Here is a 27,570-nt window from a genome sequence, read left to right as displayed (position 1 = left end):
CACACAGTTTATAATCTAAGTATATAGTATATACTGTAAGTCTAATGCCGTGAGGGCCAAGATACAAATGTACTATGGAGTATTAGGGCCACATTGAGGGAAAAAACATCTGAGATTTCCAGAATAAAGTCAGAATATTACGAGAATAAAGTCATCACTTTACAAGATTTTTTTTTAATATTATGAGAATAAAGTCATAACTTTACGAGATAAAAAAATTTAATATTAGTGGGAATAAAGTCATAACTTTACGAGAATAAAAGAAAATAACATGTAAAATTACTACTTTATAATATTATGACTTTATTATCATAATATTACGCCTTTCTTCTCGTAAAACTATGACTTTATTCTCCTAATATTATGACTTTATTCTCGAAATCACATGCTCCAGAGCCGCAGGTTGCAGCCCCCTGACCTAAATCTTATCTAAAATTGACCTCTACGATAAGATAACGCTTTTATTCTGAAAAACTCGGATCGGAAGCCGTATCCTGGATAGAGGAACACAGTGAGGTATATTAAGAAGGGCCTAGAGATATGTCAATACACCGAGTGAGATAACAGTATTTCAGATACAGTTTATAATATTTAATTCAAACATGCCGTCGATTATGGAAGAATATTGGAAGAATAGTTAGTCTGCCAGGTGAAAGAATAAGAAGATCCTGGATTAGAGAGGACTAAATAGCTATTAAACATGTGTAAATATGAATCCCTTTGATGATGATGACTCCTCCATGGCTGAGTGCTGTCGGGCTCTCTGGAGCAGGGCTTTCCCAAGGGCCTTGATATGAAATATCAGGTATGAGCTGATTATTTAATGTGTAATAATGTGTGTCTACTCATATTGGATGAACAACCCTCAACCCTAACTGCTCTTTTTCCGTCCCAATCCAGATGTTCCGCTGGCTGTGCCTGCTCAGCCTGAGCGTGCTCAGCTTCCCCGTGTTGTTCTGGTATATATACGGATATGTGATCACACGGTACGGTTCGTCTCTGGCTCTGCAGAGCAGCGGGCTCCAGGGCTACATGAGGATCACCACCGGCAGGATGGACCAGGTGAGAGAGGCAGCAGGGCTGGGGGGGTTACACAAAATACAGCTTCCAGATGTTATAGGGTCCAAGTCATATAGCTCATTAGCTAAAATGGTGAGAATGAAAATTATTTTGGGTCTAGCCTATATATTTTGCTGACCCAATATTGTCCTGTTGGCAGATACTGGTCAGGAATAGGGGTCCAAATTATGATTATTTTCATTATGAATCTGCCTTTATATTTTACATATAAAAATATGTTTTACTTTCATATATATTGTCCACTCGTATAGGGCTGGGCGATTTGGCCAAAATCCTTATCTCTATCACGATATAAGTCATTTCTAGGGCTGTCAATCGATTAAAATGATTTACCGTAATGGTGATTAATCTCAAATTAATCGCACATTTTTTATCTGTTCAAAATGTACCTTAAAGGGACTGTTTGTAAGAATCAGAAATGCTTGTTAACAGCGACACCTGTGGCCGTTAAGTCAACGAAAGTCAGCGTATCAACATGGGAGTGGACAAATATGCTGCTTTATGCAAATGTATGTATATATTTATTATTGGAAATCAATTAAAGGGACTGTTTGTAACTTCTTACACGTATAAATCAATCCGGGTCGGTGTCCCATGCGTGCTCGCGTGTGGCTTCGCTGTTCAGACAAGACTCCAACACAAACTACATGGAAAGCACCAAAACCGCAAAGTAATATCTAGTGAAACCCGTCTTGCAAAACAGTGTTGGACGCAGTCGGAGGACGCGGGGGGGAGACCGTAGCTTTGGTCTCCAGGGCCGGAGTCTCTGCTGTACTCTGCTCCTCTGTATGTAACAGGTCGGGCTTCACAGTCAGACATATTAATAGAGATGTATTCTGGCAGCATGACTAACTGAGTTATAACAATGAATGTATGAACCCTAAAACAACTTTCTTATCCCGTCCTCTCTCTCTCTCAACAGTTCCTGCACATGCACTGCAACCAGTGTGCCTTGGTGTCCAGCTCAGGCCAGATGCTCGGAGCTGGCGTCGGAGAAGAGATAGAAAAAGTCGGATGCGTGATCCGGATGAACAATGCACCCACACAGGGCTATGAGAAAGACGTAGGGAGCCGCACCAGTATTCGGGTTGTGTCTCACACCAGCGTTCCCCTGTTGGTAAAAAACGAGCGCTACTATTTCCAGCAATCAGCAGAAACCACGTATGTGTTCTGGGGTCCTGAGAGGAACATGAGGCAAGACGGGAAAGGACGCACCTTCAATACTCTCCTGAAAATAGCAGAGAGGTATCCAAACGTCCGAATCTACGCTGTGACCAGAGAGAAGGTTCAGTACTGTGATGGTGTGTTTCAGAATGAAACTGGAAAAAACAGGTACAGTTCAGCGTCCCAGTCTAAGTAAATGGAAGTCTTGAGTTTGTTTTCTGTGCATTTTATCAAACCAAAGTAAGAGCCAGTTGTGGAGGAAGAATTCAGATCCTTAAGTAAACGTAGTAATACCATAATGTAAAATACATTTAAAAGTCCTGCATTGAAAATGCTCAAGTAAAAGTATACTTAAATGTACTTAAAGTATCAAAAGCAAACATACCCAATGCAGAAAAATGTCCCCTGTGACTGTTATACTATTATATATTAGATCATTATTACTAATGCATTAATATAAAAGCAGAATTTTACTGTTGTAGTTGGCTGAGGTGCGGCTAATTTTTTTACTTTTTTTGTATATGAGCAGATTAAGCCATAATGAAAATGATTATTAGTTTCAATAATGCTTTTTTTCATTATGGATTAATCTGCTGATTGTTTTCTCGATTCATTGATTGATTGTTTGATTTGTAAAAATCTGAAAATAGTGAGAACTGCTGTCACAATTACTCAGAGCCCAAAGTGACACCTTCACAATGCTTGTGTTTTTAAAAAAATTATAAAAAATAAACTTAAATTATTAAAATAATTAAAATCAAAAGAAGCAAATCATCACATTTGTGAAGCTGCAACCATGAATTCTATTTTTTATTTTTTTGCATGAGAAATGACAAAAAAGATTATCAAAATAGTTGCCAATTAATTTTCTGTCAATCCGCTAATTAGTTTCAGCTGTACTTGTATATTACTCAACTAAAGTACAAGTACTTAAGTACAGTACTTGAGTAAATGTACTTTTTACATCCTACCACTGCTAAGAGCTGAACAGATTTCTTTCTTAATTATCTCTCTCAGGAAATAACAAAATAAAAGCCATGGAACAAAATACACTTACAATATTTACACATTTTAGATATTTAAAAAAAGTATTTTATAATGAACATACTGTAAAGTAATGATGCAATGTGCAGTTAATGACTGGTCCCAGTTGTAGGCTTTTATTTTGGTCATGTCAGAGTTTTAAATAAGAGCAGATGTTTGGTGTCTCTCACTCAGAATGAAGACGGGGGCGTTTCTCAGCACTGGATTCTTCACAATGATTCTGGCTATAGATATGTGTGACAGCATCCATGTTTATGGAATGATCGATGATAACTACTGCAGGTGAGATGTTTAACATAATGAACACATTTTATAATCCAAACTCTAGCTCCATCTTTAATAATTTACCCAACTCTGGTACTTTGCACTATGGAACTGTGATGTTGGAAAATTGAATTTCCCTCGGGATTAATAAAGTTACTATCTATCTATCTATCTATCTATCTATCTATCTATCTATCTATCTATCTATACTCCTCCTGACAGTCGAGCCAATCACAGTGCTGTACCTTACCATTACTACGAGAGCAACCGAGTCGATGAGTGCAGGATGTACCGGGTCCACGAGCACATACAACGTGGGGGTCATCGCTTCATCACTGAGAAGGCCATCTATGCCAGATGGGCAACGCGGCACAAAATGGAGTTTAAACACCCGTCATGGAGCCTCTAAAGAAGGAGACATTAAAACACAGAAGATGCTCCTCAATCGGCCGTACGGTGGTATTCACTTTTGCTGGATTTTGATCGTCTTTGCTGAAGATTTTTAGCGATGCCTGAGCCGAAACTTTATCAAGTACACGGCATTGTTACTGCTGGACTCCAGCTTTCATTTGGAATTTTACTTTTTTACAGTTTTTAAGTAGAAAAGCGTTTCATTTGATACTGGCTCATCGTGGATTAAATGATTTGCAGCCATACATATGAAACAATGCTTTAGATATACCAGCATTCAACTGGTAACAGGTGGTAGAGTACCACTCTCAGTATTACTGAATACTTACCGTTATGTATAGCCATATATCAGTATAGATACTGAAAACGCATTAAGCCACTAAACTAGACACTGAAACCAGTTTATACCAAAGTTTATCATTTTTAATTTACTTTATACCTGTGCCTTGACTCTCAGTTTTATTCCGCACAATGTTTTATTTTATGCTGCTGCAATTAGGCTTGTAAGTGTATTGTTTAGGGCTGCAAATAATAATTATTCTGGAATTTCTTTTCTTAATAATCGATTAATCGTTTGGTCTACAAATTGTCAGAAAGTAGTAAAAACAATGCCCATCACAGTTTCCCAGAACTCAAATTGATGTGTTTAAATTACTTGTTTTGTTCAACCATTGCTCCAAAACCCAAAGTTATTCAATTTACAAAGTCAAAGTTAACGCGTTAACACAAATTTGTGTTTCTCACACAAATTCTTTAACGCATTAACGCAACCGATCTTTCGGAGGTTGTTGTGGTTGTAGCTAGAAAACATAAGGAATCCATTGTTACCAACCATGTCATGCTAGCTGGAGGCTGAGGAGGCTAAATAACGCTCCAAAGTTACGCACAATTTGGGCGAGGAAAAACTGACATGGCCATTTTCAAAGGGGTCTCTTGACCTCTGACCTCAAGATATGTGAGTGAAAATGGGTTCTATGGGTACCCACGAGTCTCCCCTTTACAGACATGCCCACTTTATGATAATCACATGCCGTTCGGGGCAAGTCATAGTCAAGTCAGCACACTGACACACTGACAGCTGTTGTTGCCTGTTGGGCTGCAGTTTGCCATGTTATGATTTGAGCATATTTTAAATGCTAAATGCAGTACCTGTGAGGGTTTATGGACAATATTTGTCATTGTTTTGTGTTATTAATTGATTTCAAATAATAAATATATATCTACATTCTCCCATGTTAATAAGAGTATTAAACACTTGACAAATCTCCCTTTAAGGTGCATTCGGACAGTATTGAAATGTAATTGCAGAGAGGTCTACAGACCGCAGTCCTCTCATAGACAGAATGCCGCTTTGATGCTGATCAATGGTCAACAAACACAGTGTTAAAAACAATGAACATGATACGAGATCAGATCTTTGTGGTTAGTGTGTATTACCTGTGTTCGTGGGGACTTGTATGGCGACCCACCGGATCTCTTGGAAGGCGCCTCGTAAACCTCTGATAAATCTGCAGAAAGTTGAATAGGAGTTTAGTGTCTTTCTTTAACTTTGAATGTAATTGCTCCGATGCCATAAACACAAAAAGAGTTGCTTGCCCTTTATATTTTGCTGCTTGTTTACAATGGAAAACATAGTGCTGCCTTTTAAGTCGCATAATGTTTACTTTGTGACTAATTCCAAAGACTGTATTTGCACTACTGAGCAAACTGCTGTGTCAAAGTATCTGAACATTTCAGACAGGATTTGTTTGAATTAAAACATATTATTTAGTAGACTTATGTTGTGAACTGTGCTGAGTACAAACTTGAATGTGAACGTGACCAGTGGTTACTGCGGATGAGTGTCAACATGAATAAATCTGCTGACAGTCTGTGTGTGCGTGTTTGACTTTGTATGACTCTGTAGACAAATCAAAGGTTCTAAACACCTACACAGATGTTTTCACTGATTAGACTTCTTTGAAGGAAGGACAGTGTGGGTGTGCACAACACATGTATTGTAGATTATAGAGGGGTTTCCCTTACTCATATTTAACCTCTTCATATACAAATAAACCCAGATTTAGTGTGAACCCCCGAATTTGCAGCCTGACTGAATATGTAAGGAAGAAACCTCCCCTAATTTTGTAAACCATTAATTGATCCATTGGCCTTAAATCTGGGGGTAAACCTATTACTGAATAAGAATAATTTCATTGATTTGGACCTGATCCAGATTCCCAATGTAAACAAAAAATTGTAATCTTAATAACAACTTAAATTGGTAATTAAAGTTTGTTAAATATTTCAAATGAATGTGTTAAAAGGTACAGTGTGTAGGATTTGGTGACATCTAGTGGTGTGGTTGCAGATCGCAACCAAGAGACTGCGGTAACGTGAGCCGCCGAGTGCAAAGCTGTGGTAACTATGAGGCCACCCTCACCATAATAACACGACTTTAGAAGCAACAGCGGCTGGCGGTACCACGGTTTTACACTCGCCCACGCGGTTTGGAGAACTGCGGTGGCCTTCAGGTAACGTAAAAACGTCGAAGGCTCTCTCCAGTGTTAGCTGACGTGTGTTGCCTCACTGTTTTGAGCGATGCTCGTTCATGTCTATGTAGAGCGAGCACGAGCGCGAGCCCGACGCTGACTTTCGTTGACTTAACGGGACTGTTTGTAAGATTCAGAAATATTTGTTAACAGCGACACCTGTGGCCGTTAAGTCAACAAAAGTCAGCGTCGGGCTCGCGCTTGCTCGCTCTAAATAGACATGAACGAGCATCGCTCAAAACAGTGAGGCGACACACGTCAGCTAAAACCACAATATCACTCTATATCTCAGCTGCTTGGCAGTAATGTTAGCTGACCAGACGAAGGTCTCTCCATGAATCAATGCTGATCCTAGTGTTTGCAAATTTCCTCACTGCGGGACTAATAAAGGAATATCTTATCTTTCCTGCTTCAGCCTCCCGACCGCGCCCGCAGGGAGACACCAGCACCCGGTCGGAGACTATAACGTTTCTCTCTGCGGAGCCCCGTCACTTCAGAAGACATAGAAAACCTCTGACGGTCTGGAGGAGCTGCAGCATTTATTTCTGCACAAATGTCCACTGTACATTCACTAGATATTCTCAGAGCTACGATATCTTCTGCAGTGTGTAGTGTGCGCGCATGAACTTGAGGTGGAGCGAGCTGTGAGTGAAGGCAAGCAGAGGAGCAGAGTACAGCAGAGACTCCGGCCCTGGAGACCAAAGCTACGGTCTCCTCCGCGTACTACGACCACGGCCAACACTGTTTTGCAAGACGGGCTTCACTAGATTTAACTTTGCAGTTTTGGTGCTTCCGTGTAGTTTGTGTCGGAGTCTGATGGTACGTGTCCACAGGGAGTCTGAACAGCGTAGCCACACACGAGCGCGCATATGCGAGCACGCATGGGAAACCGATGTTATAAAAAGTTATAAACAGTCCCTTTAACGGACACAGGTGTCGCTGTTAACAAGCATTTCTGATTCTTACAAACAGTCCCTTTAATTTAGGAGAAATAAGCCATGTCAATGCAAATAATTCGTCTTTTTTTTTTTTTTTTTTTTCATCTCTTTGATCTCTGGCTCCCACACACCAAAAACTCCTTTATGTTTTTTCTAATTTTATTAAAAACAATACATTTTTTGAAGGGAACTTCAACACACACACACACACACCACTGTGCTGCTGCTGCTGCTGCTGCTGCAGTAAATAAGAGAGACGTGACGTGGTGATGACATCACCGAGTGGCGCAGAGGAAGATGGGGAGCGAGAGAGAAATAGACATCAGACACCAACAGACTGCAACGGCCATGAAACGGTAAACACGGGACTACCACCGTACCACCGGTGACAATTATGATGTTTTGATCTCTCATGTTAGCTAACATCTTAAAGAACACTGGGATATTGTTTTTGAAAAATTTAAGTTCGTAAACAACGGACGGAGAACGGCTGCGTACACTCATAACGGTTAACGGTTAATAACGGTTACTATGTTAACGGTTAATAACGGTTACTATGTTAACGGCGGTTAGCTATCTAGGTAAATATGAGCTCACATATAGCTATGTTGCCATGACAATGCAGTTATCCCTTCTATATATCAAGTAAATAACTACGTACTTGACGTTTTTGTTGAAGCATTGCTTAGTTAAAATTCATTAAAATAATGTACCAATATTTGAACACAATATTTGATATAATATTAGTAAGAAGACGGGATATTAATGTATGTTTGTGTCTTCCGGTCAGATATGATGACAGACAGTGGCAGGCGGTGTGTTGGTCCACAGCCTGATCAGACAGCATGGGGCTCAAGCTCAGTGGCAAGGTAAGAACAACAAGGAGGGAGTGGCACCTCATTATTATCATTATTAGTATTATTAGGGTGAAGAGTATTATCTTTTTCCACTTGTGCAATTTTGTTAATAGTCTGTTTATTGTCAATACTGTATATACTGCTCCTATTTTTATACTTCCTTCTATTTAAATAGTTCATATATTTGTTACACTTTGTTTAGCTCTTCTTTTTTACTGTGTTAGCTGATGCATCTTGTTTTTTGCATTATCCCCTTTGCTGCTGTACACCGCAAATTTCCCCACTGCGGGACTAATAAAGGAATATCTTATCTTATCTTATTACATCTATGCAGGTATTATCATTGCCATTATTGTTTACAAGTGGCCGAGGAAGTATTTAGATCCTTTACTTGCTACCTTCTCTACAGTAGCCCAGAATGGACAAACCAAATGCTGGCTCTCTAGAGAGAGCCTTTCACGTTTTTACGTTACCCGTAGGCCACAATAGTTCTCAAACACGCCTGTAAAACTGCAGTAACTTGAGCCAGAGAGTGCAAAACCGTGGTCCTGCCAGCCACCTTATGATTTTCCGTTGCTCCTAAATTAGTGTTATTTTGTTAAAGATGGCCTCTGAGCGAGTTGAACGGCGTTACCACGGTTTTGCACTCGGCAGCTCACGTTACCACAGTCTTGGAAAGGGAGGGTTGAGCAGGGGGGGGGGGTACTCAGTTGGTTGCAATCTGCAACCACACCGCCGCTAGATGCTGCCTAATCCTACACACTGTACCTTTAAGTAAAAGTAATTAACATCATATTAGATTATTAGTATTTATGCCTTAATGTGTAAGCAGCATTTTACTGTTGTGTTTAGTTAAGGTGGAGCTTTTGTAATATTTTATATAGAGCTGCAACCAATGTTTATTTTCATTATTGATTAATCCGCTGATTATTTTCTCAATTGTTTGGTTTGTAAAATGTCAGAAAGCAGTGACAAATGCCCATGACAATTACCCAGAGACCAAAGTGACTTCTTCATATTGCCTGTTTTGTCCAACCAACAGTCCAAACCTCAAAATCATTAAGTGTACTATAATTTATGGCAAAGGACGACACGGTGGTGCAGTGGTTGGCACTGTTGCATCAGCACGAAGGGTGGCTAAGTGGATTAATGCATGGATGGATAATTTATGACAAGAAAATGCTGAAAGCAAGAAGCTGAATTCAAGTGCTTGACATTTTTGCATGAAAAGCTTAAATTGTAGTGGTTTAATCTATGAAAATCCATCATATTTTATAAGATCCTCCTAGTTTTGGAAGTAAAATCGAAATTTTTAAAGTAAGTACAGCTGTTAAAACTACAATAATTCCCTCTGAAATGCAGAGGAGCAGAAGTAGAAAGTAGCACAAAATTGTAATACTTAAGTACATGTACTTGAGTAAATGTGCTTAGTTCACCACTGTTGTTTACGCTGCAGGGACAACAGAGCCACAGGCTGGTGATCTTCGCAGCCATCTTCGTCCTGATGACACTCCTCATCCTGTATGGCTCCAACAATGTCAACGACGCCCTTTATGCTCCCTTCCATTTGAGCTCGAATTATGCTGTCAAGACCACAAATCTGAAAAAGTGGTCTGGGAAAGAAGGCTATGTGCCATTTCATGGGAACAAGGTACTTCATAGCTTGTACACAAACACAGAAATGTGTTTTTATGATGTGGAATTCCACATACGTTTATGTCATTGTGAGTGGGACAAAGTGTTTCTGTCACTCACGGACTGGTTTGAATACTAGCTTACATTTAATTTGATTTGCTACGATAAACATCTGTGAAGGATGCAGCGGAAGTGAAATTCGACTGCTGCACTGAGTAAATGTGTACAGGATGTCACACAACACTGTGGACCAAGAGGACGTGGTACATCATTAGAAAATATATATGCTTATTGTTATCAGTGAAAGGCAATATGCATGGACCTCCACATTACAACAGTAGGCAGCTGCAGCTTATGTAAGACATTATTAGGCGATTATTTAAATGAAGATTAAACTGTAAGAGATGAGTCACTCAAGAGCAAACCGTGTGAAGATGTAGGGGAACTGTTTCGTGAGATTTCTCTCCGAATGAGCCAGATAGCACCTTCCAGTTATGTTTCTCAATGTGTTATCTGTTTCATCTCTGCAGTATCTGCTTGTTTTCATCATATCCATCGTTATACATGAGCTTAAACTGAAAAGATAAATGATTGCAATTAACGATGAGCCCTAAACACTTGTAAATAGAAATTTAAAGCTGAAGGCAGCCATCTAAACACAACTCACTATTCACATAGTGTGTTGTTGACATGAGTGTATTGTTGTTTGCAAGCTCTGTTAACTCAACTACTTAACGTGCAAAACAAGCCAAACCAAAACCGTGACCCAAAAAGCGCAATACAAACGGGAGCGTGGGCCTGTTGAACCGTTGCACCAATAGTATTAAATCATTAACCACAAGTTACAAATCACCCTGAGGGGAGCACGAATGTGTGTGTACCAAATGTCATGGCAACCCAGCCAACAGTCACTAAAAAACAAATATGTAAACCTCATGGCAGCGTGACACTAGAGGAAAAGTCAGGGGGTATCACTAGTAGGAGTCATCGTCTGAGAACCATGAATATCTGTACCAAATGTTGTGACAATCCATCCAGTTCACAAGGAGATATTTCAGCAGATTAGTAAAAACTTTGACCTGCTGGTGGCGCTGGATAAAAAAAATCAGTGACGTCATTAATAATAATAATAATAATAATACATTTTATTTGGTGGCGCCTTTCTGGACACCCAAGGACACCTTACAAGAATTAATTAAAACATATACAGATAAAACAATATAAAAACAACAGGACATGACAGAGACATATTTGTACAGACACATAGGATGGGTGATGATGAGTGCTAGAGAGAGTATGCCAGTTTAAACAGGTGGGTTTTGAGGAGGGATTTGAATGATGTGATATCTTCAGACTGCCGGATGTGTTGGGGGAGTGAGTTCCAGAGCCTGGGAGCAGAGCAGCTGAATGCCCTGGCTCCCATGGTGCTGAGGCGTGAGGTGGGGGTAGTCAGAAGTCCGGCTGATGATGAGCGGAGGGAACGGGAGGGGGCGTACTCCTGGAGGATGTCTGTGAGGTAGGTGGGGGCGAGGTTATGGAGGGCTTTGTAGGTGAGCAGGAGGTTTTTGTAGTCAATCCGGGATTTAACAGGGAGCCAGTGCAGCTGGATGAGGATGGGGGTGATGTGATCGGAGGATTTGGTGCGGGTGATGATCCGGGCGGCAGAGTTCTGAATGATTTGGAGTCTGTTGAGTAGTTTGATGGGAATGCCAGAGAGGACAGCGTTGCAATAGTCATTAGGATTCATCCTCTAAGGAATATCTGTACACATTTTCATGGCAATCCATCCAATAGTTTAGGAGACATGTGATTAAACAAACATGTCAACTTCCTGGTGATACCAGACAAAAGGTCAGGGGAAGTCAGTAGGATTCATTCTCTAGGGAACATGAATAAGTACGGAATTTCATCTGAATCCGTCCAATAGTTGATATTTCAGTCTGGACCAAAGTGTTGGACCAACATTGCCATCTCTAGAGCCATCCAGACTGCTAGCGTGGCTTAAAATGAATAACGGTAACTAATGATGAACCTACAACAAGCAGCAACTTCCAGAGCCACCCACTTTGAGCTTCACAACAGCTCTTCAGAAACCTCTGGGTGATGTCACGGAGACTGCGTCCATATTTTATACAGTCTATGGTATAAAACACATTGAAAAGACGCTTAAACTAGCCATCTAAACATTGCTTACTATTTCCAGAAGTGTTGACTGGCTTTAGCAAGCTCTGTTAACTCAGCTTCTTAATTCAGCGATGTAAACATTACATCAACATTTTGCTTTCATAAAACAAATGAGGGCAGGTGATCTCCTCAACCACACTAGTGATGGACTTTATTCCTTTTCATTTCAGAGTTTGAACCTACGCTGTCAAAGCTGTGCGCTGGTGACGAGCTCCAGCCACGTCCTGGGTAGTCGAGCAGGAGAAGAGATCGACCGAGCGCAGTGTGTGATTCGTATGAACGACGCCCCCACGTTGGGGTACGAGACTGACGTAGGGAACAAGACCTCTCTGAGGGTCGTAGCCCACTCCAGCGTGTTCAGGGTGGTCCGGAAGCCTAGTGAGTTCCTACAGAGGCCAGACAGCCACCCTGTGATCATCTTCTGGGGACCCCCAAACAAGATGGGGAAGGAGGCCAAAGGAACCTTGTACAGGTTGATCCAGAGAGTCAGCATGACATACAGCAACCTGTCTTGTTTCAGTATCACAGCCAACAAGATGCGCAGATTTGACAGTCTGTTTCACAGGGAGACGGGACGAGATAGGTGAGCATTTATTTACAGAGCGAGTGAATCACATTTTGTTGGGTAAATGTCACTTTCACAAACTCTGTTTTGCTTTGTTGTCTTTCTCTGCTCAGACAACAATCTCATTCATGGTTGAGCACAGGCTGGTTCACCATGGTCATAGCCATTGAGATATGTGATAATATCAAAGTTTACGGGATGGTTCCACCCAATCACTGTGGGTGAGTATAACGACGGCATAAATCAACCTTTTGTAGACTCTTTAAAAGGGACTGTTTGTAACTTCTTACACGTATAAATCGGGTCGGTGTACCATGCGCGTTTGCGTGTGGCTACGCTGTTCCAACACAAACTACACGGAAGCACCAAAACCGCAAAGTTATATCTAGTGAAGCCCGTCTTGCAAAAGAGTGTCAACTAATCCTGCTCCAGCTCCCCGACTGCAGCCAGAAGACACGGTGGGGACCGTAGTATGGTCTCCAGGGCCGGAGACAATGCTGCTCTGCTCCTCTGCCTGCCTGCTTGCCTTCACTCACAAACCGCGCTCGTGCTCACTCGCTCCACCTCTACACGTGCATGCGCACACACTCCACACTGCAGAAGAGTTAGTTTAGCTCTGAGAATATCTAATGAATGAGTGGACGTTTGTGCAGAAATAAATGCTGCAGCTCCACCAGACCCTGACTACTTTAGGAGCAACGGAAGTCAGACGTCGGCTTGTGGTACCACAATTTTGCACTCTGCAGCTCACGTTACTGCAGTTTCTCAAGCGTGTCGGAGAACTACGGTGGTCTTCAGGTAATGTAAAAACTAGGGTTGTCAATCGATTAAAATATTTAATTACGATTAATCGCATTATTGTCCATAGTTAATCGCGTACTATCTGTTCAAAATGTACCTTAAAGGGAGATTTGTCATGTATTTAATACTTTTATCAACATGGCAGTTGACAAATATGCTTCTTTATGCAAATGTATGTATATATTTATTATTTGAAATCAATTAACACAAAAAAATTACAAATATTGTGCAGAAACCCTCACAGGTACTGCATTTAGCATAAAAAAACTGCAGCCCAACAGGCAACAACAGCTGTCAGTGTGTCAGTGTGCTGACTTGACTATAACTTGCCCCAAACTGCATGGGATATCATAAAGTGGGCATGTCTGTAAAGGGGAGACTAGTGGGTACCCATAGAACCCATTTTCATTCACATATCTGGAGGTCAGAGGTCAAGGGACCCCTTTGAAAATGGCCATGACAGTTTTTCCTTACCAAAAAGTTTTGAGTGTTCTTTATCCTCCTACGCGACAAGATAGTATGAAAATGGTTGGAAACAATGGATTCCTGAGGTTTTCTAGTTTCAAATGATGCCCGTATCTTCACTCTGAGCCTACAACCTCCGAAAGATCAAATAGCGGTCGGGCCCGACGTCAGCCTGTCTGATGGAAAGCTCTCTCTAGAGCCAGTGTTTAGTTTGCCCTTTCTGGGCTACTGTAGAAAACATGTTGGATTTGAAGGGCACATTCTAAGCTAAAGAAAACAACGGTTCTTAGTTTGAGGTGATTATACAGTAATGAAAACATAGTTATGAATGTTATATTCCATTTCTACTAATAGATCCCCCGAAGTGTTACACACTGTTCCTTTAAAAAAGTATAAACTCATTAGTTGCCTTATTATAACAAATCATGATTGTTAAACTAATGAATAATATTAAAACCCTTCTTTTTCTAGAAAATCCAAAACTGTAACCAAGAAGATGCCGTACCACTACTACAAGCCCAGGGGGCCTGATGAATGTGTGACATACCTACAGAACGAGGGCGGCCGACGAGGGAACCACCATCGCTTTATCACAGAGAAACAAGTGTTTTCACGCTGGGCAAAGCAGTACAACATCACCTTCACGCATCCCAAATGGTTTTAGACTTTTGTGAAAAGCAGAAGATCTATATCTGCACTCACAGAGGCCGACGATGAGCCGACTTCCCCAAATGAGTCTTCGAAAAGCCACTTGATGAATAACCGCTATTTTCAGGAACGCCACGAGGACGAAACAGCTTTTGGACAAAACTATTATTGAACCAAATGACTGAGGAGAAGAGTGCAAGATTTCAGTTTTGGAGAGGAAATACGATACACGTGCGACATGCGCTGGCTATCAGACAGGTGTTTTTTGTAAATAGAAAAAGTAATTTTTACAATGTTTATAATATTTTTGTTATGTATTGAAAATGCAATTCTGTTTCCCATGTTGAGGGGGAATTATATCAGCAGGCATTCACATTAGATATGACTAAGTGGCCCTACAAAACACTATTAGCGCTCCATTAGCCGTTCCATCGTACAGAGATTATACTCTTTATACAGTTATTGCAATCAGATTCAGCAGACCGCTAATTCGATCTAATGTACATTGGCGCCGTCTGATGCAGAGCAATGTGGCTGGGTACAGAAACCGATATCAAAACCATATTCTGTCATTATCCTATCATAAATAATATTAACATTTCTACATACATTTTAATTTAAAAACAACTATATAGAAGTCTTAAATTGACAAATGCCAAAGTGACATTTAAAATAAAATAATTTAACAGCACCACAAACTACAAACACAATGTTGAATCAACACCTCTCTAAAACAGTTTAAAGGGGATCTATTACGCTTTATAGCTTTCTCCCTATCCTTTAGTGTTAGTTTAGCGAATTAGTTTTCGCTAGGTGTACCTAATAATCGGGCAAACGAGTGTACATCAAGCCCATCCACAAAAGCATAATCATCCCATAAATAACGCAGAATAATACTGCAGGCGCCATATAAACCTGCCATTCAAATTAAATCTGTCCCTGGCTTTCTTGTCTGGATGAGGGAGAATGAAATGCTAATATAAAAAAGGGGCAGATGCATGCAGCATGCATGGCAACTGGAAAGTGATCGCAACAAAATCTGAGAGCTGTAAAGGACTGTATTCTTGGGGCCACTTTCTCTTAAGGGAGGCATGCGTTTGACCTACTCGCTCAGAAAACCTGAAGCAGAGTCTGGTGTTTATCGATGAAAATATTCAGTGCCATTTGTTTTGTCCATGTTGTGCCGATCTCAGCGTGGTTTTTCATGAAAAGTTCTGTACTGTTTATTGAAAAACGTATGCTTTGAAAAAATACAATACAAGCAAGTCCAAGCCTGTGGATGGTTTTTGTATTTAAAATATGTACAATTTGTTGAGCCATTTACAAACACACACACACACACATACAGAACGGAGAGTAAATTACAACACAAGGAGAAATGTGAGGTTCTGATGTGATGTTTGAAATAACAGTTGATTTAACAGTAAGCAATGCTACAGAGGTCTAATTATGGAAAATTAACAACTTCATGGTGAACGCTAGATGATAAAACATCTTTGTTTACTTTCCACCATCACTAATTCTTTAATGAGCCATTGGAAACATCTGAAAAGGCAGCTGTGATCTTCTGTCTGAGCCCCGCCATGGAAACTAGGATGGCCTCCTGTTGAAAATGAACACACTGGTGAGCACAACAAGCAAGTTTACAAGCAAACAGACTGTGAGGCATCAAATTATACAAAGAGTGTGTATTTATCTTGTCACACAAAGTTCAGTGATTCAGTAAATGTGTCGTATAATAAACCCTCACCTCTGTGCGAATGGTCCTGCTGCCCTGACCGGGGCATGTGTTGAGGTAAAGGTCAAATAAAACGCTGGGATCATTCACATCCAGGTTTTGGTCAGTATCTACACTGGCCTCCAGTCCCTGAAGACCTCCGAAAACGACCAAAAGATGCCTAAAAAGTGAGGAAAAGTCAAGTTTAAAGGGGACATATCATGCTCATTTTCAGGTTCATACTTGAATTTTGGGTTTCTACTAGAACATATTTACATGCTTTAATGTTCAAAACAACACATTATTTTTCTCATCCTGTCTGCCTGAATATAACTGTATTCACCTTCTGTCTGAAACGCTCCGTTTTAGTGCCTGTCTCTTTTTTTTGTCATATGTCCCGTTTAAATGAATGAAACAAAATGATAAAAAAAGACCAGAGGAAAACAACCAATCAGAGCTGATCTGGAGTCTGCCGCCCATCTGCCGTCTATGAAGGGGACATGAATGTTTGTACCAAATCTCATGACAATCCATCTGATAGTCGTTGAGATATTTCAGTCTGGACCAAAGTGGACCGGACGACAGACCAACATTAGCTAGCGTAGCTACTAAAAACTTCTCAAGAGATGTCTCTCTTCTCATCTTATTGGATCTGGACCTACTTGAATGGTGACAGTGTTGTTTGGTCCATGTCGCTGCCTCTCTCTGATGTGCCAATAGTCTGATCGTATCCTTCTTCATATGTACTTTCAGTGAAAACTGCACCTGCGTTAACAAAACGACAGCAACAAGGAGGAAGCAGTCACAGCAGGCTCTTATTTAGAAGTTTGTGTGCATGAAAAATCCAAGATGTTGCAAATTAATCTAGAGCGTAATGTTAAGAGTGTATCAAAAGTATAGGAAACGTACTGAGACAAGATGCCAGGCGGACACTGTAACCCCAGTAGAGACCTCCTTCAGTCCTGGGCAGGTGAGGAGCCACCACCGCACCTTTACATATTTTGCTCTCTGAGGATGATGGACAGATAGACGGACATAAACACACTGAACTGATGTGCAGAATTGTGAACGCAATGAGAGCTTTTTCTCAGAGAAAGTATATATTAAAAACATTAATTAAAAAAGGTCTTATTACCTTGATTCTGTGATGTGTTGAGCTTTACTGTGACTCGAAGTCCAGCCTGCAGCTGTTTATCGATCCGAACATCCTGTGGGAGCAGATGGACAAGAGTTCAGTCTATGAAAATAATAGGCTTTTAATTATTAATTAAATGTTTGGGTCATTTCTTTAAGCACAAATGGCAACATTTTCAGATTTTCTATGATAGTGAATTGAATATGCTAGGCTGGTGCTGAAGTAAAGAAGACATCAGCCAATTAATCGGCTTTTTCCTGCTCTAAACTATCCTTATTATATCGTCCTTTAAAAAATCCACCGTCGGTCGACCTCTACTGTATTCCCTTGTAAATGCCAACAGTACCTTTGATCATAGTGTCCACATCAGATGATGACAGTGACCTCTATAAAGACATGCTCACCTTTCTCATTCCACAGTTGACCAGTGAGCCTTTTCCTGGTTTGATGGGCCTGTCGAGGACTATTCCTTCCCGGTACTCTGATTCGTCGTCTATCCTCATGTGGTGAGGACTGTCTAAAGGGTTGAGCAAACCTGGCAGGAAAAAAAACAACCAATAACTTCATTTAAGAGCCTGTTTTTATTTTATTTGACAGAGATAATGATAGTTGTGAAAGGGGCAGAGAGAGAGAGGGGAAGACATGCAGCAATGTAAGGAAATTTGGACTTTTACCTGCATACTGTAAATCTTGATGCTTTGGGAAAAACCACTTGCGCAGATACCTGGTGGAGAAAAAACAGCTGTTATCACAATGTGATGAAATAGGTTTATACTGGTGATCAGATTATAATACAATCCTACTGTACTTACTGTGGACATTCCAGGTACTGAAGTATTCTGGCGAGCTGAATACAAGCATGTCCTTTCTTCCCAACACCTGTAAACTCTCCTTCAACGCTCCTGTGGGACAAAGAAAAAAGCTCTTCTGTTAGCTTTCTGGTGGTTTAGGGAGTGTTTAACAATAAATTGTACCTTTTTAAGTTAACTTACTTGACATCTTCCCCGTATTCATCAAACACAACGATCTCATCGACACAGAACACGACACAGGCTCGGGCGATCTGTCCGGCCAGGTACGTACGGAGTTCGGTGGACTGAGCGTTATCCAGGACAGAACCTGGCAGAGCCACGCTCACTGTGTAAGCCCGACCTGAGAGAGATACGTGGACAGATCACACATTACAGCACGCCATTCACAGGTATAATAATCTATGAAATGATAATAAGGTTACCTTTTTTAGTTTGGCTTTCTTCATGATTTGCTTTCTCTGCGGACTCTTTCTCTTTCTGCTTGTCCAACTGTTTGATCAGCTTGGCCTCTTTCGTTTGCTTCTTAGTCTCCTTTACTGTTATCAAAGTCAATCTATTAATCCTTGAGTCATTTTATTAGTAGAAATGATCAAACATGAACTAGTTCCAGCTTCTCGGTTGTGTGAATTTGCTGCTTTACTTTAACTGAAGTGATGGTAAACTGAATATCTTTGGGTTTTAAACTGTTGGCCGAGGAAAACAAGCATTGGGAGGACATGACCCTTGGGCTTTACCTTTTTCAACATTCTCTGACACTTCACAGACTAAACCTTTAATCTAGTTTATTTTTCTTAATTTTATTTCTTGATTAATCATCAAGAAAAAAATTTGCAGATTAATTGATGATGAAAATAATCATGAGTTGCAGCTCTGAAAGGACTTGGGGAGGACTGCGTCGCTGAGTGTATCCAGTAGATACAGGAAAAAAGCAAATATGACTTTAAAAATATAAAAATCTGATTTTTATGTAACAGATATTCCTTTAATCATCTTGTGACTCCTTATGTTTATCTATCTAGGGATCCCATGGGGGATCCTGACACCCAGCATGGGAACCACTGGTCTAAGAATTATTCTGTTCAATACAGATTAAACTGTACAATAATTTCACTGTGCAATAATCTGCCATTTATACTGTACATTTCAATAAATATTCTTATTTAATCTTTATTTATACCATTCTTGCATTTATATTTAACACACTTAATCGATCCCCCTTCTCAACATTTTACTTATTTAAACTGTGGTATGTATATAATAAAAATAAATAAATAAATAATAATAATAATAATAATAATAATACATTTTATTTGGTGGCACCTTTCAGGAAACCAAAGGACACCATACAAAGATGAAATATATACTATATAAATATATTGTATCCGTCTGATGCACATATTTGTACACATTTCTTATTTTTACTATTCATTTATATTTCTCTACATTTATTGTGTTAAATATTATAGCATTATGTACATAATTGACATGTGCACATTTTAGATTTGGGGCTATACTATTAAACTTGACTTGAATAATAAATAATAAATAAAGTCCAACTTTGACACTTGAGTCTCTTCAATACATATTACATGAAACTACCATCTTGGAAGTATAAATTACCATAAATTCTACATAAATACATGCTAAAACATCATGTGAAATGCTGATATATTATTTAACAGTAACATTATGTAAAAACAAACTAAATCCACACATGTATGCACACACACATGCTAAATGTAGCTCAGTTAGTTAGCTGTTTACTCACTTTCTGCTTTCCTTTTCTTCCAGTCCACCCTCTCCTCAGCCTGTTCACATCAACAAACACATTATAGGTGATATAAAAGAAACGTACAATGTCATTTTGATGTGAAAACATAACGTTAGAGTACCTGAGAGGCCACAATGTTGGCTCTTTTCGCTGCAAAGCCGGTAGACATTTTTAGACGCACCAACATGTGGAGTTTATTTACTTCCGGGGTCGCCATCTGCGTTTCAAAATAAAAGTCTGTTCTTCTTCTTCATCTTCTTTGGTGTTTATTGGTGGTTGGCAAACCAGTGTATAGGCACATTACCGCCACCTACTGGATTAGAGTGTGGATCAGTAGATTGGCAGGAAAAAATAAATAAATAAATAAATAAATAAATAAATAAAATAAATAAAATAAATAAAATAAATAATTATTAAATTATCTCCATTTTTCCTGTTGCCCTTAAGTCATTAATTAGAAGCTTGTGTACTTTATTAGATGTATTTCCTAGCAGATTCCCCATTGTAATATTTCCATAATCTACTCCTGATAGCAATTCCCTTCTTTCTTTGTCATATTTGTTGCACTCTATAAGAACATGCTTGACAGTTTCCGGCTTATTACAGTGCGTGCATAGTCCAGTTGGGTGCTTGCCTATTCTATGGAGTATAAAAGTCTTTTGACACTAGCTGATAAAAAGCTGAAGGTTTGAATTGTGATTTCTTAATACATGGCTGGGACTTCATAAAGGTATTGGCTTATATATATATATATTTATGTCTTCTTTACTTCAATTAAGACTAGATTATATGAGTTTCAACTGAAATGTAGGAAGCTTTAATTTCCATTAGAGGGGGATATATATGTCTTTTTTTATTATTTGTTATTATAGAAAACAAAAAATATGCCAAAAGTTAAAAAAAAAAACAAGCAATGGAAATTTCTGCTTCAGTCTGAATCAATTTTTTCAAAGAGTGAATGAATTTCTTGTCTGTAAATGTAAACGTTTCTTTTTTTGGTTGTAATATAAAATGTACACTAAATATGGACAGCAGAAAGCTGTGCCATTCACATTCGTTTATGAGATAAAAATGCTGTGCCAATAAGGCTATGGGACAGAGAAGATGTTGATTTATTCAAAGCTTTATTCAACCTGTTGGATACAAGGCAAATGTCTCTGCAGTTACTGAGAAATATGTTGTACAGTTTTTTTTGCTTAATAAAAATAATTGCACAGATGGACGAGTAATGCGTGACTGTGTGCTCCACACTGTGGAAAATTTTACTGTCTTTCAATTTTACTAAATTTTCTCAAGATGTCCTCAGCTGCATCCAGAGTGGAGTCCTCCTTTTAGACAGAAAAGAGTGAATTTGAGTGACTTTGAAGGACTGACAAAGAGCAATGAAATAGGAGAAGACTTGAATCAAATTAAGATTGAATTCAATGGAATAAAATGCATTTTGTTTACCTTGACGAAACAGAATCGGATGTATTTGTCAAAGTCCTTTCTGTGCTCTGGGCTGTAGAAAGCTGAGACGGGGATTGTTGCTAAACCCTGCAGATAAAAAAAAAATAAAAAATCATATTGAAAGAAGTTGAGAATAAACAAAAACAAGATCATTTAAATACATCATACTACAAATTTTACCTTCTCTTTAGTTAGCCATTTCACAAATCTGAAGTCATAAGGCTCATCCTCAGTGGTCATCGAGTCATTGACGTCCACCTCTGTTAAAAAAAAGAAATGTAACGTTGGTTATAGATACACAACATACACTAATAAACATAAAGTATCTTGTTTTATTTCGTCACCATATTCTGACCATTTTTTTGTGTTGCAAAAGGCTCTGATGTGTAAATGTCTGCAGCTACAAAAAAAAAAAAAAATATGTTTTTATTCACTTATTTTTACATAGTTTTATTGTACTGTTGCCTGCCATGTTAACTTTGTTTAATGTAGCAGGCAGGAGGCAGCACAAGAATAGAAAAATGATTTTCTCCTATAGTCTTTGAATTAACCTGAGAGAAATTAAAAGTTTTGAATTGATGATATTTTGATCTGTTAATACCACCGGACACAGATCCATACTAGTGACACTCACTGACAGAGGAGACGTCCGCGATCATAAAATATCCTCCCTCCGGCATGATGGGCTTCAGACCTACACTCTCCAGACACGAGGCCAACTTCTTCCTCTTCTGGTGCAGCATCGCAGGCAGCTGCTGGAAGTAGCTCTCTGGAGTCCCAAACAGCTCGTATTCTCTCTCAAATCCACGAGCTACTGCCTCCTGTTGAAGGCAGGAATGAATGAAAAGAGCAAAATGATGAAAACAAGACTGAAGCTGTACATTATACGCAGTTTATATTCTAAACTATCAGTATACATTATCTGCTTCTTCCAACATTTAACTAAAACAATATCATGCTTATACTGGGTTAAGATATTCAAACACAAGATGCCATGCTTTAATTAGATTCACGATTATATTAGCTTATTACATATATGTGTTGGCTGATAAGTAGCATTTAACATTTCAGTACAGAAATGCCAAACAAGGTCATTTAGAAACAGTTTCACCATGACATAGTTTGTCCACCAAAGTGCGCTGACAGGTTGATTTTTCAGCTGTAAAATGTCCAGCTCAGTATCTTGGTCACAATCATAGATTGGAAATAAAAATGGACGACATGACGGCTCCCCAAAAGTGAAGCCAAAACATCTGGATCGCCCCCTGGTGGCTGGCTGCAGTATAGATCATAAATCCCGCCCCATATATGTTAGTGGGGCGTGCACATCAAATACATTCTTCCCAAAGTGGTACGCAGCGGTACGCAGCGGTACGCAGCGGTACGCAGCGGTACGCAGCGGTACGCAGTGTACACAGTAACGGTACTTCTACCTTTTACTCCTTTGCATACCGTGACTTTTTCATGCGTACCGGAGCTTCTCACAAGCTGCCGGTACTCTCCTCTGCCCTCTCCATATCAGGTTCTCTGGGAGATTCATAACAGCGCGGCGTCAGCATATTTGCACCGCGTGGGTTCACGTAGGGAAGGGTCAGGGTTAGGAAATGGAAATGCTATCGGAGATTTGTGCAAAATTTCCATTTTCATACAGTTTAGCGTATTCTTTTTTTTTGCAAATTATGGATTTTGGCGAGAAGTTAAAAGAAAAATTTTAACTTTGATTATGAATTTATGTTTGTCTGTGCAATGTGTGTGTTGGTAACATCGGGCCACTCAATGTGGTTGGGTTGAAAAGATTAATATAAGTCAGGATTCAAGAACTTAAAAGACTTTGCAGATAGTCGAAACAACAGGAAGATAATTTGGTTTCAAGAATCAAGACTAAAAGCTGAAGCAGTTTAGAGACGATGAGGTCATACTTTATTGCAACAACAATATTTCTAATGTTCAAGGAATTATGTGTTTACCTGAGCAGCGGTTGCACAATCAAAAACGGACATCTGATGCATGGATTTCAGACGTTTGATGATTTCCTCAGAGCTAATAGCCCAGCCAACCTGAAAAAAAATAAATACACGTCATCATAACGTGTTGTAGTGAACCGAATGATGTGATTTTCTTACTCTGAACATCTGTGCATTACCTTCCAGCCAGTAGCACTGAAGGTCTTTCCTGCACTGCCAATGGTGATGGTTCGTTCCCACATGCCAAGAAGGCTGGCTGCCAATACAACAACATACTTATTAATATATTAATAATGCAGCTTTATGTATACTTTGTGTGCATTCTGTTGAACTCTGGCTGTATCTCACCTATCTTTACATGCTTGTTTCCATCATAAACCAGCCACTCGTACACCTCGTCACTGATGCACACCACATCATGTTTGATGCACAGATCCGCAATCATTTGGAGCTCTTCGGTCTTGTAAACCTGTAACGGACATAGATGTGTGACAGGTGTTTATGTCCAAGGACACATTTTATTCAGCTGGCTTTAATTGTTTACAATTGTCTACAATTTGCACAATAACCACTTGCACGTCTTGCTGATCAAAACTGATGAGTATCTATTGCATATTTGGAAAAGGTAGTTACTCACCCAAAACACTTCATTCATGCTTCTAAACCAGTTATTGTGTCCAACGTCACCGAAATGAAAAGTTGTTTTGTCATTATGTGTATTTGCTTTAAGCTCAGCTGTGCATACACTTATTCTGCATAGTATTATATTAATCTAATACCCTGCAGCTAGACAAAACTGACAGTCTTGTGAAGTAAGCTTTCAGTGTCAACAAAAAAGTAGAACAGAACAGAGATTTCCAAGGTTGACTGCCATGGTGGAAAACAACTTTTCATTTTAGTGGCATTGGCCAATTTACTGTCACAATAACTGGGTTTTGAAGCATGAATGGAATGTTTTGACAAGACTGTTTAAAAAAGTAAGCCAAAGTGATTGAGAAAAACTGTAAAAAACAGACACTGGACTGGTAAATGTCCAGTTACCTTGCCCAGTGGGTTGTTGGGAGTGTTGATAACGACGGCTTTTGTGCGTGGAGTGAATTTACTGGCCAGTTCCTCGGCAGAAAGAAGCCAGTCTCCGCTTGACAGGACGGAGCTTCCGTCAACTTTCTTAAATTTAACAAAAGAAAACAAAAAACATTGTTGATGTGTACATTTTAAACAAAGGTGACAAAGGCTGCCAAAAGGTGCTTTATAACTCACCGGCCTCAGAGGTACATACACTGCCTTTCCTCCAGCCATCTTCACCATTGGCTGGTAGCAGTCGAAGAACGGCTCGATAATTATGACCTGAAAAGCAAATGTTTAAAATGTTTCTTAGCATATATACTTTGACCCGTGTTTGGTATAATTTCTGTTAGTTTTATCATGTAGAAAAGTAAAATTAGGAGAATTTAAGATGAGTAAAATTCCCTATTTCCCATTTGGAACTGGAAGAGTAAACCACACACAAATAAAAAAATATATATTAGGTGACAACCCAATTCGACATGACTGTTTTGGGTTGATTTTCGTACCTCATCCCCTTCATCAATGAGAGCCTGAAATGCACAATAGAGAGCCTGATAAGCTCCAACTGTGACCAGGACATCTTCAAGAGGATCAATCTCATGTCCCACAATCCTACTGAAGAATTTAGCCAGACTTGTTACAAGAGGAAGATGCCCCTGAGGAAAGAAAATATGACACACTGTTTGGTCTGCAACCATTTGTCCCATCAAAACTTGCTGAAAATAACTGAAATCAAACTTAAAATGAAGCATGGAATATGGGAAAGAAAAAAAGCAGCAGCAGCATGGTTTCTCTTAGTGCTTCTCTGACATTCATAGAAAGATGAAAAAGGTGACCAAACGTGTATTTCCTCTTACAAAAGCTCGAGTATACTGGTGCATCTGGTGTCCTCCGCTCACAGCTTCACAAAAAGCCTCCCGGACAAATTTGGGAGGGGAGAAGTCAGGAAATCCTTGTCCGAGGTTCACTGCCTTGTAGTCTGCTGCCAGTTGTGTGAATTCAACCCTGATGGTACAAAATTGCTTGTCAAGCATGACATTATCACAAATGTCTCTAAAAGGTTAACAGTATAAGAGAAGTATAAATTTAAAGAACAACAAGCACATTCAACAAAAATCATATCCGTCAGTAATGTACAGCGAGCCGGTCATTGTTGTGAAATAAATCCCGACAGGGTGATGCGGCCTGTCAACCCAACACATTCTCATACCGCCGCTTTGTCACGTCCCTTGGCGTCACTTTAGGATTAGGCATCAAAACCCCTATAGTCAGGTTTAGGAAAGAACTACATGGTTGAGCTTAAAACTACTACGTTTGAACAGGGAAAATGAGACTGAACATTGTGAACACGGACACGAACGAACAGCTGATTGATGCACTGGACACAAACAGCGGTCTCCTGGATGAAAGACTTGTATTTGTTGAACCAATCCACCCCTCCTGCTGCCCACCTGGTGTCTTTTCACTCTTTAAACTACGTACCACACTCCCGGCGTATTTTATCGGAGCGTTTACTGTTGCCGTGGATGGGTTTATATTATAATTAATGGAACACCCGGTGCGTTTCATACCGCCGCTTGTGACAAAGCCCCGCTATTTGACGCCCTGGGAATGAGAACGGGCTGGTAGACCCCGACGCGAAGCCCCTGAAGTGGTTTATTTCACAACAATGACCCGCCAGCTGTACATTATCCCGCTAATTACATGGCTACTTACTTTAGAAATCAATAATTTGACACAAAAATGGTCCGGCAGAGTCTGAGGTCTGCATCCATAGCAATGGTCTGTTATAAAGATATAACAGACCGTAGAATGCCGTGATTGACCAATCAGAATCGAGTATTCAACAAAGCCATGTGATAAATCTAAATAATTAATATAATAAACAAAAAGTAAAACACTGTAAGTAAGGGATAATGTACAGCGAGCCGGTCATTGTTATGAAATAAACCCCAACAAGTTGATACGGCTCACAGACGCGAAGCCCTGAAGGGGTTTATTATTTTACAATGACCCGCTAGCTGTACATTATTCTGCTTATTACACGGCTACTTACTTAAGAAATCAATAATTTGACGCAAAAACAGTCCTCCAGAGTCCGATCATATGAGATCTGATGCTTTTTTTTGTTTGTGCACAGTTACTAAAGCTGTATTTGAATGAAAGTGTAAAGGTTGATTATATAATTTGAATAAATTAATAAACAAAAAAATAAAGTAATAGAAAATGACGGGATCATGTTGCTCGTGTCGCAGGGCATCGTTTAGGATATATGGATTTGGATTTTAGACTCAATCAAGTAAACAACCATCTGACAGGCTCAACTTATAGGTTACCAATATCCTAACAAGCCCCAACACCAAAGTTGTTCCTCTGGGAGAGAAACTCTTCTCTCATTCTGAATGATTAAAAGCAGTTTATTCTCCGCTGCAGGGAGCAGCTTGCTGACATGCTGATTGAACTTCACTGGTGTCTATAAACCAGTAAACACTTTGTCTCATGTGTCAAAAGTACACCTGTGTCATTATCACTTACCACACGTTTTTGTCCACACTCTCCGTTCTGTGTGCATGAAGTCGTCCTGACATGATTGACTGAAAAATAAAAGCATATTTCAAGTTTGCCAAAAGCTACAGTTATTATAAATGTGTCTTCGGTGCTGCTGCTGTACTCACCTGCTGATGGTTTCCAGTTGAACAACTTCAGTGGAATTTGCTGTAACATTCAGTAATCCACCCTTCCTTCCCCCTTTCAACCTTTCAACCTTTTGTACCTTTATGTGACAGCACTTTTTCCCTTCAATAACTCCTTGTACTTTAGAGTCCTGAGATCTTTTAAATAATCCCACAGTGACACACACAATGTGCTACAGACAGTACAATTATAGCAATATACTCATTCACAGTAGTTGTTATTTCTTATTGGATCAGATGAAGTCCGGTAATAGTCAAAACTGTATATATTGTTCCTATTTTTATACTTCCTTCTATTTAAGTTGTTCATATTTTCTTTCACTTTTGTTTTACTTTTTGCACCGTGTTGTATTTAGCTTTTTTACCGATGCTTC

The 27,570-nt window shown here is 39.6% G+C and overlaps 4 protein-coding genes across 8 annotated transcripts; 2 read left to right on the top strand and 2 right to left on the bottom strand.

Moving 5' to 3' along the window:
* The first annotated feature begins 496 nt into the window (after positions 1-496).
* On the top strand, positions 497-5,834 carry st6galnac4 (ST6 (alpha-N-acetyl-neuraminyl-2,3-beta-galactosyl-1,3)-N-acetylgalactosaminide alpha-2,6-sialyltransferase 4). Its single transcript, XM_074618369.1, has 5 exons — positions 497-805; positions 901-1,062; positions 2,003-2,412; positions 3,463-3,570; positions 3,775-5,834. The coding sequence occupies exons 1-5, from the start codon at positions 794-796 to the stop codon at positions 3,959-3,961; spliced, it is 879 nt and encodes a 292-aa protein (XP_074474470.1). The 5' UTR covers positions 497-793; the 3' UTR covers positions 3,962-5,834.
* A 1,804-nt stretch (positions 5,835-7,638) lies between these two features.
* On the top strand, positions 7,639-15,858 carry st6galnac6 (ST6 (alpha-N-acetyl-neuraminyl-2,3-beta-galactosyl-1,3)-N-acetylgalactosaminide alpha-2,6-sialyltransferase 6). 3 transcript variants are annotated; one of them, XM_074617756.1, is made up of 6 exons: positions 7,640-7,788; positions 8,223-8,301; positions 9,746-9,940; positions 12,279-12,691; positions 12,787-12,894; positions 14,411-15,858. In XM_074617756.1, the coding sequence occupies exons 2-6, from the start codon at positions 8,278-8,280 to the stop codon at positions 14,601-14,603; spliced, it is 933 nt and encodes a 310-aa protein (XP_074473857.1). In that variant the 5' UTR covers positions 7,640-7,788; positions 8,223-8,277; the 3' UTR covers positions 14,604-15,858. The 3 variants fall into 3 exon arrangements, with proteins under 3 accessions (XP_074473860.1, XP_074473857.1, XP_074473858.1); XM_074617757.1 differs by lacking the exon at positions 7,640-7,788 and adding an exon at positions 7,810-8,013; XM_074617759.1 differs by lacking the exon at positions 9,746-9,940 and having other exon boundaries at positions 7,639-7,788.
* On the bottom strand, positions 15,854-20,277 carry spout1 (SPOUT domain containing methyltransferase 1). Its single transcript, XM_074617754.1, has 12 exons — positions 20,144-20,277; positions 20,020-20,059; positions 18,674-18,787; positions 18,432-18,591; positions 18,252-18,341; positions 18,114-18,163; positions 17,844-17,974; positions 17,440-17,512; positions 17,214-17,312; positions 16,967-17,069; positions 16,338-16,485; positions 15,854-16,190 (listed from the first exon to the last, which is right to left on the bottom strand). The coding sequence occupies exons 1-12, from the start codon at positions 20,237-20,239 to the stop codon at positions 16,104-16,106; spliced, it is 1,191 nt and encodes a 396-aa protein (XP_074473855.1). The 5' UTR covers positions 20,240-20,277; the 3' UTR covers positions 15,854-16,103.
* A 931-nt stretch (positions 20,278-21,208) lies between these two features.
* Positions 21,209-27,206, bottom strand: LOC141757328 (kynurenine--oxoglutarate transaminase 1-like). Of its 3 annotated transcripts, XM_074617750.1 has the most exons (12): positions 27,039-27,199; positions 25,361-25,508; positions 25,010-25,159; positions 24,696-24,782; positions 24,477-24,602; positions 23,784-23,904; positions 23,615-23,691; positions 23,439-23,528; positions 22,106-22,292; positions 21,652-21,731; positions 21,472-21,558; positions 21,209-21,350 (listed from the first exon to the last, which is right to left on the bottom strand). In XM_074617750.1, the coding sequence occupies exons 1-12, from the start codon at positions 27,089-27,091 to the stop codon at positions 21,285-21,287; spliced, it is 1,272 nt and encodes a 423-aa protein (XP_074473851.1). In that variant the 5' UTR covers positions 27,092-27,199; the 3' UTR covers positions 21,209-21,284. The 3 variants fall into 3 exon arrangements, with proteins under 3 accessions (XP_074473851.1, XP_074473853.1, XP_074473852.1); XM_074617752.1 differs by lacking the exon at positions 21,652-21,731 and having other exon boundaries at positions 21,211-21,350; positions 27,039-27,203; XM_074617751.1 differs by lacking the exons at positions 21,209-21,350; positions 21,472-21,558; positions 21,652-21,731 and adding an exon at positions 21,744-21,871 and having other exon boundaries at positions 27,039-27,206.
* Positions 27,207-27,570: the final 364 nt, after the last annotated feature.

The sequence above is a fragment of the Sebastes fasciatus genome, chromosome 19, assembly GCF_043250625.1.
Source record: "Sebastes fasciatus isolate fSebFas1 chromosome 19, fSebFas1.pri, whole genome shotgun sequence".
Taxonomy (NCBI): Eukaryota; Metazoa; Chordata; class Actinopteri; order Perciformes; family Sebastidae; genus Sebastes; species Sebastes fasciatus.
Note: the sequence above shows the minus strand (reverse complement) of the source record. Positions and strands in the feature narration are given on the sequence as shown.

Bases quoted from the DNA above. Each gene is read 5' to 3' on its own strand.
- st6galnac4 (XM_074618369.1), top strand. The intron at 2,413-3,462 runs GTACAGTTCAGC...TCTCTCACTCAG, and splicing joins AATGAAACTGGAAAAAACAG to AATGAAGACGGGGGCGTTTC. The intron at 3,571-3,774 runs GTGAGATGTTTA...TCCTCCTGACAG, and splicing joins ATCGATGATAACTACTGCAG to TCGAGCCAATCACAGTGCTG.
- st6galnac6 (XM_074617756.1), top strand. From the start codon at position 8,278: ATGGGGCTCAAGCTCAGTGGCAAG. The intron at 8,302-9,745 runs GTAAGAACAACA...TTTACGCTGCAG, and splicing joins GGCTCAAGCTCAGTGGCAAG to GGACAACAGAGCCACAGGCT. The intron at 12,692-12,786 runs GTGAGCATTTAT...TTCTCTGCTCAG, and splicing joins AGGGAGACGGGACGAGATAG to ACAACAATCTCATTCATGGT.
- spout1 (XM_074617754.1), bottom strand. From the start codon at position 20,239: ATGGCGACCCCGGAAGTAAATAAACTCCACATGTTGGTGCGTCTAAAA. The intron at 17,070-17,213 runs GTACGTTTCCTA...TTGTTAACGCAG, and splicing joins CCGCCTGGCATCTTGTCTCA to GTGCAGTTTTCACTGAAAGT. The intron at 16,191-16,337 runs GTGAGGGTTTAT...CATTTTCAACAG, and splicing joins GCAGGACCATTCGCACAGAG to GAGGCCATCCTAGTTTCCAT.
- LOC141757328 (XM_074617750.1), bottom strand. From the start codon at position 27,091: ATGTCAGGACGACTTCATGCACACAGAACGGAGAGTGTGGACAAAAAC. The intron at 25,160-25,360 runs GTAAGAGGAAAT...TTCTTTCCTCAG, and splicing joins ACCAGTATACTCGAGCTTTT to GGGCATCTTCCTCTTGTAAC. The intron at 22,293-23,438 runs GTAAACACATAA...TGCCTTCAACAG, and splicing joins ATTGTGCAACCGCTGCTCAG to GAGGCAGTAGCTCGTGGATT.